We start from the raw sequence: 13456 nt of genomic DNA, 5'->3' as shown, positions 1-13456 counted from the left end.
AGGGGAAGGAAGGGAAAACTGAGGGGGGGAAATTAGAGGGGGAGACGAACCATGAGAGACTCTTGAAAACAATCTGAGGGTTTCAGAGGGGAGGGGGGGTGGGGGGATGGTAGCCCGGTGATAGGTATTAAGGAGGGAACGTGTTGTAATGAGCATTCAGTGCTATACGCGAACAATGAATCGTGGATCACTACATCGAAAACTAATGATTCACTCTATGGTGACTAACATAACATAATAATAATAAAAAGGTGTACTTGACAGTAGCATCACTAGGGTGGGAAGTGGGGGGAAGAGGAAGCCAAAGGGAATGTGAGGGAGGTTTTGGCAGGAAATAGATAGGCTGGGACTGAGTCTTATCCAGCACTCTGGACTCAACTCCAAAGGGGAGGGTCACCCTTTTATCTTCTAGATGATAACTTGGGGAGTGTCTTATCTGAATTTCAACTTAGACGCAGTTCATTCTTTTGCAGAGTTTCTCAGTAGAGTTGCCTAAGGATGGCGTGGGCTGCCTTTGGAGACATGCAAAATATACAGCACCATGTACGGTGCTCAAAATGAGAAGGAGAAGTCATTTGAGAAGGTTCTGTGGAGCAGTCTCAAACTTGGCTGAGCATCAGAATCACCCGGCAGGCTTGCTAAAACACAGATTGCTTGACCCCACCCTCAGAGTTCCTAATTAAGCAGGGCTGGGGTAGGGCCAAGAGGCTCCCAGGTGAATGCCGATATTATACATATAGGGGCAATGATAGAGGATATTCAAGTATCAAATAGAGGTTATCTTTAAGTTCTTGGCCACCTCTGGAATGGTATGCTCCTATAAACTTTTGAGGACAATATTACTGAAATTTGGGATTTCTCCTGAAACTTTTTCCTACACCAGTCTTCCCCATTCCAGTAAACGGCTGTTCACCCAGTTACTTAAGGAAGAAACCTTGACATTGCCCTCAATTTCCCCCTCTTCTTCCACCCATCCCACACAGTCCATGAACCCTAGAGATCTCCCTGCCAAGCCATGTCCCAAACCCGCTTCTTTGTCTCCTCTGTCAACTACCTAGTCCAGGCATTCAGTGGATTGTTAATGGGAACCTATCTCCCCATGCACTTCCTCTAACTGTGGTCATGGGCTTACAGCTCCCATCTTAATTGATTTCACTGGGAGAGTCTGATTGCCAAGGGCAAGAGAAGATAAGTGGGTCATAGCCAATTCTTTCCCACCGTGAGTGAATAGCTTGGAACATCATGATTCTGGTACACAAAGGACAATAACTGTATCATCATCATCATCTATCTCTAGGGTCAGCACCCTTGTCTGCAAAGGACCAGATAGTAAATATTTTAGGCTTTGCAGGCTGTATGGTCTCTGTCATGCTACTGAACCCTGCTGTTGTAGCACAGAAGCAACCAGCAAACAAATGGGCCTGGCTGTGTTCCAATAAAACTTTTATTGACAAAAACAAGTGGTGGGCCAGATATGGCTCACCCACAGGCCTTAGTTTGCCACCTCCTGTCCTGGACTATCACTGAATCTCCTCTGGGACCCCCTGCTTCCTGCCTTCACCCTTCTCCTATCCCTTCCCTACAAAGCAGGCAGAATGATCTTTCAAACTGTAAACCGGATTACATCACTCTCCTGCATAAAGCCACCCAATGCCTCTAAAATGGCTTTTAGCCCTAGAATAAAATCCAATGCCCTCTGTGGCCCCTGCCTGCTTTTCCAGCCCCTTCTTGAGACATTCTCCATCTCCTTCACTAGATTCCAGCTGCACTGGCTTTCTTTCCAGTTTCCCGGACACTCCAAGCTCTTTCCCACAAGGACAGCTTTGCACGGCTTCTTCTCTCTGCCTGGATTGGTTTTTACTTCACTTTCTGTATGGCTAGTTATTCTTATTCTTCACATCTCCTCTTTAGAGGGGCCTTCCGTTCAGAAACTCTGCCCTCTTCCCCTTCCCCAGTAATGTCTAGACGAACACCATGTTTGTTTCCCCATCACTTTCATCACTTAACCGATCATGTGACTCGCCTGTCACGCACTCAGGCGTGTCCTCTCCAGGAGGGCAGGAACTACATCTGCTCCGTTCACCACTGTGCATCCAGCACCGGGCATCCAGTAGGTACTTCCTGTCACTGGAGGACTGAGTGAGTGGGTATGTAGGGGACTCATTCCTGGAAGCAAGAGGATACTTCTCATTCTAGGAAGTGTTCGGTAACACTGCTAAGTCTCATCCTGAGACTGGCAAGAGAGCTAGGAGCTGTTGAAGATGTTGTGTCTGTACCCAGGAAGACTGACTCCATCTGAATGGTGTAAACTGTGGGCAGTAAGAGTCCTGGGAAGGAAAAGTCAGGGAAGTATGGGCTATAACATGACACTGGGGCTGGGGTCCTGGGAAACAGGTCTTTCCTTGACACGACACACCTACTGATGTTGTAATGCACCCTCCAAAGACTGAGTATACCTCCCCAGTGGAATCCCGAAGGTCTTAGGGTATTTGGCAGGAGCTATATAAATGTTCCAAGTGTGAAGTCGCTACTGGGACACATAGCCACACTTCTACTGTTTTTTTCAACGATAACACAAAAATCAGATTTTTTTTTCAGTCAAGATAAAAAAAACCCCTCAAGGTTAAACCCTGAACATCATCACTGCCAGGTCACATTGTACACTTCCCTCTTGCTCCCACCACAGGCCTGCTTTTCCTTAGATGCTTCTGGCCATGGGAACCTAAGACAGCTTCCCTGTGGAGGTGGCAATTGAACTTGCCGATGGAGGAGATGGGGGCAGGCATATCAACTAGGAAATAGAACGACCTTTTTCATCAGAAATCCCCAACTGGGGAGTGATGAGCCCTGGGACTCAAGGCCTGACTGAAAAACAGTATAAACACTTTATAGCGCTTTCATGCACTGATTAGCACATTTGAATCTCCATCTCCCTTCAGATTTGAATCTCAGGTTCCCAGGAGACGAGCTTGAGTACCTGGGCTGAGAAAAGGGGCCAAGGGCAGTGCCATATTGGAGAGCAATGCTCAAGGGCCAAGGAGAGAGAGAGGAGCTCGCATAAGAGAGTGAAAAGGGCATCTGGAGAAGCTGGTGCAGAACTAGCCTAGTGTTTTAAGGAGAGAGTGGTTTGTTGGGTTAAATCCTACAGAGGTCAAGTGAGATAAATATGGAAACAGAGCTACTGGAGGGTACTGGTGAATTTGAGGACAGCAAAATCGTCACTGGATGGGGAGTTGGGGGAGAAAGCCAGGAGTGTGGTGGCAGCTCAGGAGGCAGAGACAGTGTCTCTGACTGTCATCACCCTATTTTTCTATGATGTGTCCCTGCTTCTGCAAGGAGCCTTGGATGGGCCATTTGGAGTTTTGGTTCTAGTCCTGCTTGTGCTCCTGGCTGGGCTGATGGTGTTAAATTTCCAAGGTCTCTTCCAGTGTCTATGCTCCACTGTTCTGGGGAGGCTGGGAGTGAACGGAGTTGTGCAGATGAACATCTTATGGAACGGTGCAGAGCAAGGACAAACTTTGCTGTCCACGGGAGGCAGCATGCTGTCACTTCAGGCTGGTGAAGGGGCCATCTGGAATGAACGGTCTAGCACCCAGGACTAATAGGGCAGGTGGTAGGATAGGAAAGGTACTCTATTCCACCAAGCCCCAGAGTGATTTCAGGTGGCAGGTGGCAAGTGCCACCTATCCAGAGAAGCACCAGGTGTGCGAGAAGATATGCTCTCCAAGACAACCCGCACTATAGGAGGTGAGACTCATCAGGAGTGTCTGAGTGAACTCACAGGTCAGACAAGTCAGGAAGGAGACTCTGAGAACCAAGTGGGAGATCATAGTCGAGGGTTTCAGTTCTGTGGAGTGAGAAGGTGTGGAATCAGATGGGGCGGTGAGAGGCAGCAGTAAGGAAGGGGCAGAAAGAAGGCCAGACTTGCTCTGCCCATCCAGACCTCCAAGAGAGGTCCAACCAGGCCAGTCCCTTTTGGGGAGCCCAACGTACTAATATCTCAGCTTACAAAACAGATGGGTGAAGGGCTGGTCTAAAACTAGGATATTACATGCCCCATATTACATTTTTATTGTCCATGATTTCCTAAGACCTGTTCAGTTCTAGCAAATGAAAACCCACCTGCAGTCTTGGAATCTCTGTCATTCCTGACCAGCTGATGGGCATCCATAGGATTCCTGGTCAAAGAAGACACAGATGCAGGAGATGGAACTCTATTTTTTTTTAAAGATTTTATTTATTTATTTGACAGAGAGAGACACAGCGAGAGTGGGAACACAAGCAGGGGGAGTGGGAGAGGGAGAAGCAGGCTTCCCACGGAGCAGGGAGCCTGATGTGGGGCTCGATCCCAGGACCCTGGGACCACGACCCGAACCGAAGGCTGACGCTCAACGACTGAGCCACCCAGCAGATGGAGCTCTAAACCGCAAGCCATTTAGAAGAAACTTCTTGGATAAAATTAGAGGCTAAAAATATTTACAAGAGTAAAATCATGTTCTGTATTTAGTGACAACAACAGAGAGTCCTTGCAGGGCTTCTGTAGTGAAGGGAAATTTGATGGCACCTGGATGTCAGAGATTGTTGCTATTATCTGCCAGCATATAAACTTTTCAAAGCCAATTGCCATCACGTATAACAATATTTAGATTAATGTGGGTAGATCTAGAAGTTATAGACATAGCCATTTCTCTTTGAATTAGTCTCTATCCTTTTATAAATAAAGATATATTAGCCTCATAACTTTGGGAGATACCTTATCTTAAGACAATGTTTATTCACAAGCACTGCTACATCAGTGGACACAGGGCTTATAAAAGGATTGGTCATGGTAGTGGATGACTCACTCTGTCCCAAGATCTCCCCAACAGTGTGGCACTAAAAAACCCCCTTTAATGCCCCACTCAAGTGTTGCTTCCTCAACCAGGCTTGTTCTCTGCTGTCCCGATCACTGTCAGAATAAATCATAGCCCTCTCTGTTCTCTCTCTGTGAGTCCCCACATTCTGCCCTGTGTTAGAGAAAATTGCTTGCATAATTGTCTTCTCTGTGAGGCCAGAAGTTCCTTGAAGTCAGGGACTTTGTTGTGTTTCCCAGTGTTAAACTTCCTTGAACACATCAAATACTCGGTACATATTTAATCAACAAACGAATGACTGAAAGAGTGAAGGTTGGGTTGTCTAGACATTGGCACTTCCAACCCATGAGCTCACACAGGGAAGCACACAAGGCCCCAGGCACAAATGCCCTAGGGAGGATCTCTTTGTTAAAATCCACTTTAAATTTCTGCCTCCTTTTTAATAGAGGAACTGCAAGATTTACCATGCGGAATTGAATGAAGTCAAGATGCATGCAGCTAGAGAAACATTTCCCTTAGATTGTCAAGGAAGGGGGATCCTGGGTTTCAGAAGCCCAGAAAGGGGAGGTCTTCTTTTGGTCTCTTTGAAAGTTGCTTCTAGAAGCTTTGGCTTTGCTTATCTGGAGCCCTGGACCTCGTTGAAATAAGTTGGTGGTAAGTCCACTGGTTCTGGGATGACCCCTGGGTTTGCCACACAGATATTCGGGAGGACCACACCCACCTGGAAAACACGGGGGCACAGGAGGTGCACTAATAAGGGTGAGAGAAGGACCAGGCAGGCATGGAGGCCTTCACGCCCTGCGAGACTTCTCCTGCCCCTGGGCAGGAAGGGGAAGCATGGAGATCCCTTTAGTCTCCACCCTCTTTGGGGAATCTTCCCACCCACCGAGGAGCCTCTGGACTCACGTAGTTGTGCTGACAGCAGACCAGTTGGCAGCCAAAGCGGGAAGATGCACATGCTGCGCAGAACTCCAGGAGGCAGAAGATAAGCAGCACACCAGAAATAGCCATGCCAGGGGTCTGGAACCAGAGCGAGCAGGACGTCAGGAGTGTTGGTCCAGGCGTCCGAGGTCTGGCTCCAAGTGGGGCTCTGCAGGGGACTGTCCCTGTGGCTCTGAGGAAGTCCCCTAACCTCGTCTCACCAGGTTTTTGTGAGGGTCAAGTGTGTTTGTAAAAGAATCGTTACTTGAACACTTACTACTGGCACTACTACTTCCTTCTCTAAGGGAAAGGGTAGTCATCTTTTAGAAAAACACCTCGATCATGTGACTGGGAAGGAGAGGATGGGCTGCCGGGCAGATGGAGGGACTGAATCTACAAGGACTTGTCTGTAGCTGCGCTCACGTGTCAGTCCCAGAGTCACAAGTCTCATGTGGCTGTTGGACATTTGGGAAGCGGCTAGTCCCAAAGTGAGATGTGCATGATACACACCAGAGTTCAAAGACCGAGTACCCAAAATGCAAAATATCAAATTGATAATTTTTTACACAGATTACATGTTGAAATGACCATTTTGGATATATTGGATTAAATAAAATACTAAAATTAATTGCACCTGTTTCTTTTTCTTCTTTTTTTTTAAGGTGGTGACTAGAAAATTTAAAATCAGACATGCAACTCACGTTATATTTCTATTGGTCAGCACAGGTTGGTACATTATGATCCATGGGCCAAATCCTGGCTGCTGCTTATTTGTGTAAGTAAAGCTTTATCAGAACACAGCCATGCTCATTGCTTATGTATTTTCTATGGCTGCTTTCCCACTGTAGGATAGGGTTGAGTAGTTGCAACAGAAACCAGAGGGCCTGCAAAGCCTTAAATATTTATTCTTTGGCCCTTTGCAGAAAACTTTTGCTGACTGCTTGTCCACAGTCACGGGCAGGGAGGTGAGAATGTGAGCAGCTGGAGGCACATGTGTGTTATAATTGCATTTAATTCTGCCAATGTTATAAGGTAGGTACTGTTTTATAAAGGTAGAAACTAAGACTAAGAAAAGTCACGTGCTCAAAGTAGCACAGCAGTAAAGCTATAGGTCGGGGGCTTTACACACTGTTCTGATTCTTCTCTACAGTGCTGGGTGAAGAAGCTTGGTTTGGGCCTTCTAACAATTTGGTAAACCTAGCTAAATCAGAACTCAGAGGAACGTTGGTTCAGCGGGGTACTTACCACGCCCCAGGTGGCATAGTGGGAATAAGAGAGAGAGTAGGCATAGGTGGGGGCGAGACTCATATCCATGATGAAGAGTATGATTCCAACCACAGAACAGATTGCACTGACGATGTTCAAGCCCAAGCTGCCATTCAGCTGAAGAAGACACAGAGGGTCAGGGTGGGAGAGGAAAATTATTGTGGCTGAGATGAACAGAGACTAAACAAGTGCTTCTTAATGTGAATCTCTAGAACCTTAATTCTGTAGTAAGGAAAGAGATGTTCTGTGCAAAAAAGTGTGTGGGTAAATTAACTTGGAAAAAAAGCTGGGTTAAACAAAGTTAAATAGGTCTTTGCTGTAAGACTTGTCAAAGCCTTTAACAAGGATTATGGATCTTCCAGAGAGCGGACTACTAAATAGAGGTTTCCCCAAGTTTACCTACTCATCTTCACAGAGTATCTCATGGGACAAGTGTCCCTAGGACAAATCTTTGGGAAACACTCAACCTGCTTATCCTGTGTGAGATAGGTAGGAAGCTCAGCCCCTGTGTCTTGGGATATGACAGGTTCTGATCCTTCATGATTCTGGGCCATGTGCAGAAAGACATGCCCAGAATTTTGAGCTTCCCTTTGGAGATTTTCAAATAGGTCTCATCTGGCACAGGGACCTGGCCATCCTGAGGCCCTTCACCCTAGACAACCTGCTTGTGAAAGAAAAAAAGGTACTTTCTTGGTCTATTGCTAGGGGACCTTGTTCATGTGGTTAGCAGAGCTCGCTTGGCTGGATTCCTTAGGGAAGCAGGTGGTTGAGCTTCCCCTGGCTTCCCTGCAGAAATGGCTGGAGGCCTGCTCTGTCAGGAGTGGAGCCTGAGCCCCCAGGAGCTTTGTGACTCCTCCTGTAGGCACCTCTTAGGGACACTGTTCTGTCTCTGCCTTAATTCAGGTGGCTGTGTTGCCCTTCCCTCCCCAGAATCTTCTGGACTCCTTCCTACCATGACTCTGTCCAGGTTCATGTGGTCCTGCATGTGAGTATGAGTGAGCATGTGTGTCAGTGCCCTGCGTCTGGTTAGATGTAAGTGCGAGGATGAGGGAGGGATTGTGTTAACCTTCTTTTCCCCAGAGTGTGTCTCCTATAGGTCTCTGCTGGGAGAGCCTGTGTCAGGAGGTGACTTACCAGGCAAGAAGATTTTGGCTGATTTTCTGCTGACACTGAGAGGGATCCTGAAACAATAAACTGGCACAGAAGAGAGGAGGTTTAGAAAAAGTCCCCAGGTTAGGGTTCCATCTTCCAGCTTCCAGGATTCTGGTCACACACATTCTCTCGTACACACTAGGTTCCTGTGCTGGGGCCTCCAAGTCAACATGGGAGGAAGGAAGGAAGGAAGGAAGGAAGGGAGGAAGGGAGGGAGGAAGGAAGGGAGGGAGGGAAGGAAGAAAGGGAGGGAGGGAAGGAAAGGAGGGGAAGGGGAGGGAGAAGTAGACTCTCCGCTGAGCAGGGAGCCCAACGCGGGGCTGGATCCCAGGATGCTGAGATCATGACCTGAGCTGAAGGCAGATGCTTAACTGACTGACCCACCCAGGTACCCCCAGACCCTGTGTTCTTAACCCTTATCCCACACACCCTCCCACTCAGGGGAGATGCATGTGCCATGGGGTGGAAATGGTTTTATAATGAAAAGTTACTCTAGCTTCCTATGCCTTTTAAAGGGAATGGTATTTTTTCCTAAATGTGGAAAAATAAATCTCATTCTTATACCCTTCTGTTTATAGAGACTTGATGGGGAGGGAAGGGAACAAGAGGCTGGCCTTCTGAGGTCCCTTCGGGTCCTTTTAAGGTGCCAAAGAATATGGGCCTTTGTTTTTGAAAAGGACATTAATGATCTTTAGGAAATACATAGTCCTGGAGTCAAAAAGGCAACCAAGAACAAAACTGCCCTGCAGGTATAAAAGGGGGGGATGGTCACGAGAGCTGATCAACCTGGCGGAAGGGAAGATGCCAGGGAAATTTCCAGGCACTTAAAAGTACTCACTAGCATCCAATGCTCAATAGCAAGCCATTCTGTGGCCATGGTGTTAGCCACTCCATTGTCCCAAACTCCATTAAAATGGGTTATACAAATGCAGGGCTGGGGGAGAGGAATAGGGGCTGAGTTCCAAGTCTGAGTCCATGCAAAGCAGAGAGAGGACCACAGCCTCAGTGAATGAGACCCAGAAGGAAACAAGAAAGAGTAGGTACTAGAGAAAGATTCTCCCAAGAACATGAGCCTGCCATTTTGCAGGTGTTATGTGGGTATGAGGGTGGGGGATAACACTAGGCGATTTTATTTAAATGTCATGGGATAAGGGGAGGACTTTGATTATCTAGGTTACTCTGGAGTTTTGCTATTTGTGAGAAAAGTTGTTTTGAATCATAGATAGGTGTGTGAGTCCAGAGACAAAGACTGTAACAGCAGAGAGAAAAAGGATGTGGGAGGGAGGACAGGGAGAAGGAAGGAGTGTGTGTGTGTGTGTGTGTGTGTGTGTGTGTGTGTGTAGCTGAGAGGATGCTAGGGAGAATGCAAAAGAATCAAAAAAGCAGTAAATTGGAGAAGAGAAAGGATCTGTGGTTTTTAACCTTTTATGGAGTCATAAATCACCCTGAGAATCTGATGAAAGCTATGGACTTTTCCAGGAAAAAAAATACATATCTAGCATACCAAATATTTTGCCAAAATGGGGACTCTGAAGCCCATCTGTGGACTCCAGGTTGAGTGCCCATTGCTTAATGACTGTTCTGTGCCTGGGCAGCCACTCTCAACCACTGGTCAAGTGTTCTTCTCCTGGAGCTCAGGCTGTGGGCCTATGTTGAACAACACTTGAAAGCTATTACCAATACATCTTTTTACACATGGACATTGTTGTATGAGTTGGAAAAAGGTGCCACTCCTGGGTTGATGAATGAGAAGAAAGTTCCCTGACCTGTGGGGTGAGCCAATTAGAAAATGTGCCCACTTTGGGTGAATGGCACCTTGAAGGGCTGTCACTTGGTGTTATGGCTGAACAGTGTCCCCTCAAAATTCATCTTTTGAAGTCCTAACCCCCCAGTACCTCAGAATGTGACTATATTTGGAGATGGGGCCTTTAAGTCTTAGTGAGATCATTAGTGTGGCTCTAATCCAATATGACTGGTGTGCTTATGTGAAGAGGGGATTATTAGGACATGGACACACTGAGACCACATGGAGACACAGAGAGAAGGTGGCCATCTGCAAGCCAAGGAGAGAGGCCTCAGAAGAAACAACCCTGGTGACACCTTGATTTTGGACTTCCAGCCTCTGAACTGTGAGAGAATGCATTTCTGTTGTGTAGGCCACTCAGTCTGTGCTGTTTGTCACAGCAGCCTTAGCAAACTAACATGCTTGGTAAGCAAGGCCTGGGCTGGATTCACACCCCGCTTGTTCCCTTGGCTGGGAACCTGCTGCAAGGTGCAAGCCACACAACTTAACAAGGTGGCCTTGAGTGTGTTGGCACATTCTGGGAACTCACTCGTGGGGTGGGGTGACTCACATTACTTACCCAGATGCCTCCCCAGAAGGGAAAGCCTCCATAGAGCGAGATAGCTGTGTAGTGTCCAGAGAGTACGGTGGCCATGATGGAACCAAGGCCAATGTGTATCAGGCCAATCAGGATCTGGATGGCCTGTCAGGAGAGCCACAGGCTGAAGCCTTTGTTTCTGAGGCTGGATCCTGCCTCCCCTTTGTGCCTCCTTTTTATTTTAATAAATCTTTTGTTTTCCTAGTCTAAAAAGTAATATGAAAAATATAAAAATGAAATAAAAACTTCCCATAATTACTTTCTACTCAGAGAAAACATCCCACTTACATTTTGGTATATAACCTTCCATTATTCTTTTCAAATGTATATACCAATAACACAAGATGGTTCTGGGAGGGAGAGGGAGAAGGAAGATGGCAGAAGAGTAGGGGACCTGCATTTCATTTCCCTTGAATTCAGCTAGATAGCTATCAAATCATTCTGAACACCTGTGAATTCAACCTGAGATCTAAGAAAAGAATTGCTTCAATTCTACAGATAGAAAAGCGACCACTTTTTCAAGGTAGGAGGTCCAGGGAAGTGAATGTGAGGGGATATATCGGAAGATAAACCATGGGAGGAGGGAGCCTGTGTAAGCTGGCTAGGGGAAATGATATTGCAGTGGAGCACAAAATCAGAACTTTTAGAAGTCTGTGTTTGTGACGGATATCCCTGCCTGAAAGGTGCTCAGGTGGTGAAGTGGGGCAGAATCCTAGGTGGGACAGTGTGGTCTCAGGGTCCCCAGGGTCACAGAAAGAGTGGGGGTATCTGAGAGTGGCAGAGTTCCCAAGCATTGGAGTGGGAACCTGGCTACAATCAGGGAGCCCCTGAGTGGCCTCTCAGCTCAGTGTTGCCATAAATCTCGAACTGTGGCATGATTGGGTGACTATTCTCCAAGCTACAAGTGTCTCCAAGTGACAACTGCTGGGAGACCCTGCCACAATCAGGCAACTGCTCCTGGAGCAGGGACCCAGAAAGCAGCAGGGCCTTGGTGAGATCCCCTCCCTCCCCTAGGAGGATTGGTGTGGGTGTGCACTGCAGGAGTCTACAGAGTTTGGCACACACAATAGGGATTGACTGCTTTTCCCTGAGGGTGCCCTGAAGAGTGGGGGCAGAGATCATTCAGCTCCAGGGCTGGAGATGGGGCACTGCCATTTTTGCTTTTTTTTTAATCCTCTAAAGCAGCATGAAAAGCCTTCAGGCTTCCTTTTACTGTATTCAATTATATATATATATATATATAATTTTTGCTTTCTCTACAATTTTGGGATTTAGTGTCTTCTAACAGACCAAAATACACCTAGGTCCAAGTAGATCATCCTGTTTTGTCCAGGTGTGAGATTATATTCTCTCTTTTTCCCCTTTTTTGGTTTCTGACCTCTTCAGATTTGCCTAGTGTGTATTTCACTGGGGTCGTGGTTGATATTTTTAATTTTATTCTCTCATTCATCTGTTCTTCCCTGAACAAAATAACTAGAGGGAGAAATTCACAACAAAAGAAAGAACCAGATATAATACTCTGCCATAGATTTAATCGATATGGATATAAGTAAAATGTCAGAACTAGAATTCAGAATAACGATTATAAAATTACTAGCTGGGATTGAAAAAAGCATAAAATACACTGGAGAATCTCTTAATGCAGAAATAAAATCTAATCAGGCCAAAATAAAAAATGCTTTAACTGAGATGTAGTCTAAAATGGATGTTCTAACAGCTAGGGTAAATGAGACAGAAGAGAGAGTCAGTGACATAGAAGACAAAATTATGGAAAAAAGGAAGCTGAGGAAAAGAGAGAAAAACAACTAATGGACCATGACAGGAGGCTTTGAGAAATCAGCAATACCACAAAGCAAAACAACATTAGAATTGTTGGTGTCCCAGAGGAAGAAGAGAGAGAGGGACAGAAGCTATCTTAGGGGAAATCATAGCTGAGAACTTCCCTAATCTGGGGAAGGAAACAGGCATTCAGTCCAGGAGGCACAGAGAACTCCCCTCAAAATCAATAAAAATAGATCAACACCCAGACATATAATAGTGAAGTTTGCAAATTTCAGACATAAAGAGAACATTCTGAAAGCAGCCTGAGACAAGAGGTACTTAAAGTACAAGGGTAGGAACATTAGACTGGCAGCAGACCTAGTCACAGAGACTTGGCAGGTCAGAAAGGGCTGGCATGATATATTCAGGGTACTAAATGAGAAAAACATGCAACCAAGAATACTTTATCCAGCAAGGATAATCCATTCATTCAGAATAGAAGGAGAGATAAAGAGCTTCCAGGGCCATCAGAAACTAAAAGAATTTGTGATCACTAAAGGGGATCCTGTAAGCAAAGAGAGACCCCAAAAGGAACATAGACCAGAAAGGAACAGAGACAATATACAGAAACAGGGACTTTACAGGCAATATAATGGCACTAAATTAATATCTTTCAATAGTTACTCTGAATGTAAATGGACTAAATGCTCTAATCAAAAGACACAGGGTATCAGATTGGATAAAAAAGCAAGACTCATCCATATGGTGTCTACAAGAGACTCATTTTAGACCTAAAGACACCTCCAGATTGAAAGTGAGGGAGTTGAGAACTATTTATCATGTTAATGGACATCAAAAGAAAACTGGGGTAGCAATCCTTATATCAGACAAATTAGATTTTAAACCAAAGACTGTAGTAAAGGATGAAGAGGGACACTATATCATACTTAAAGGGTCTATGCAACAAGAAGATCTAACAATTATAAATATTTATGCTTCTAACTTGGGAACAGTGGATTATATCAACCAACTAATAACAAACCCAAAGAAACACATTGATAATAATACAATGATAGTAGGGGACTTTAACACCCCACTCACAGCAATGGACAGAAGATCAAC

General features: G+C 45.8%; 1 protein-coding gene across 1 annotated transcript; it reads right to left on the bottom strand.

The window, feature by feature from the left end:
- Positions 1–4671: 4671 nt before the first annotated feature.
- Positions 4672–10678, bottom strand: MS4A8 (membrane spanning 4-domains A8; the record flags this gene model as incomplete). Its single annotated transcript, XM_081811717.1, has 5 exons — positions 4672–5574; positions 5760–5873; positions 7020–7157; positions 8175–8234; positions 10556–10678. Coding segments are annotated over 5 exons (540 nt in total), but the record flags the coding sequence as incomplete, so codon positions are not given.
- Positions 10679–13456: the final 2778 nt, after the last annotated feature.

Source organism: Leptonychotes weddellii, unplaced genomic scaffold, assembly GCF_054177405.1.
Source record: "Leptonychotes weddellii isolate Sample4059 unplaced genomic scaffold, ASM5417740v2 HiC_scaffold_972, whole genome shotgun sequence".
NCBI lineage: Eukaryota > Metazoa > Chordata > Mammalia > Carnivora > Phocidae > Leptonychotes > Leptonychotes weddellii.
The sequence above is the reverse complement of the archived record's forward strand: the minus strand, read 5'-3'. Positions and strand labels throughout refer to the sequence as shown.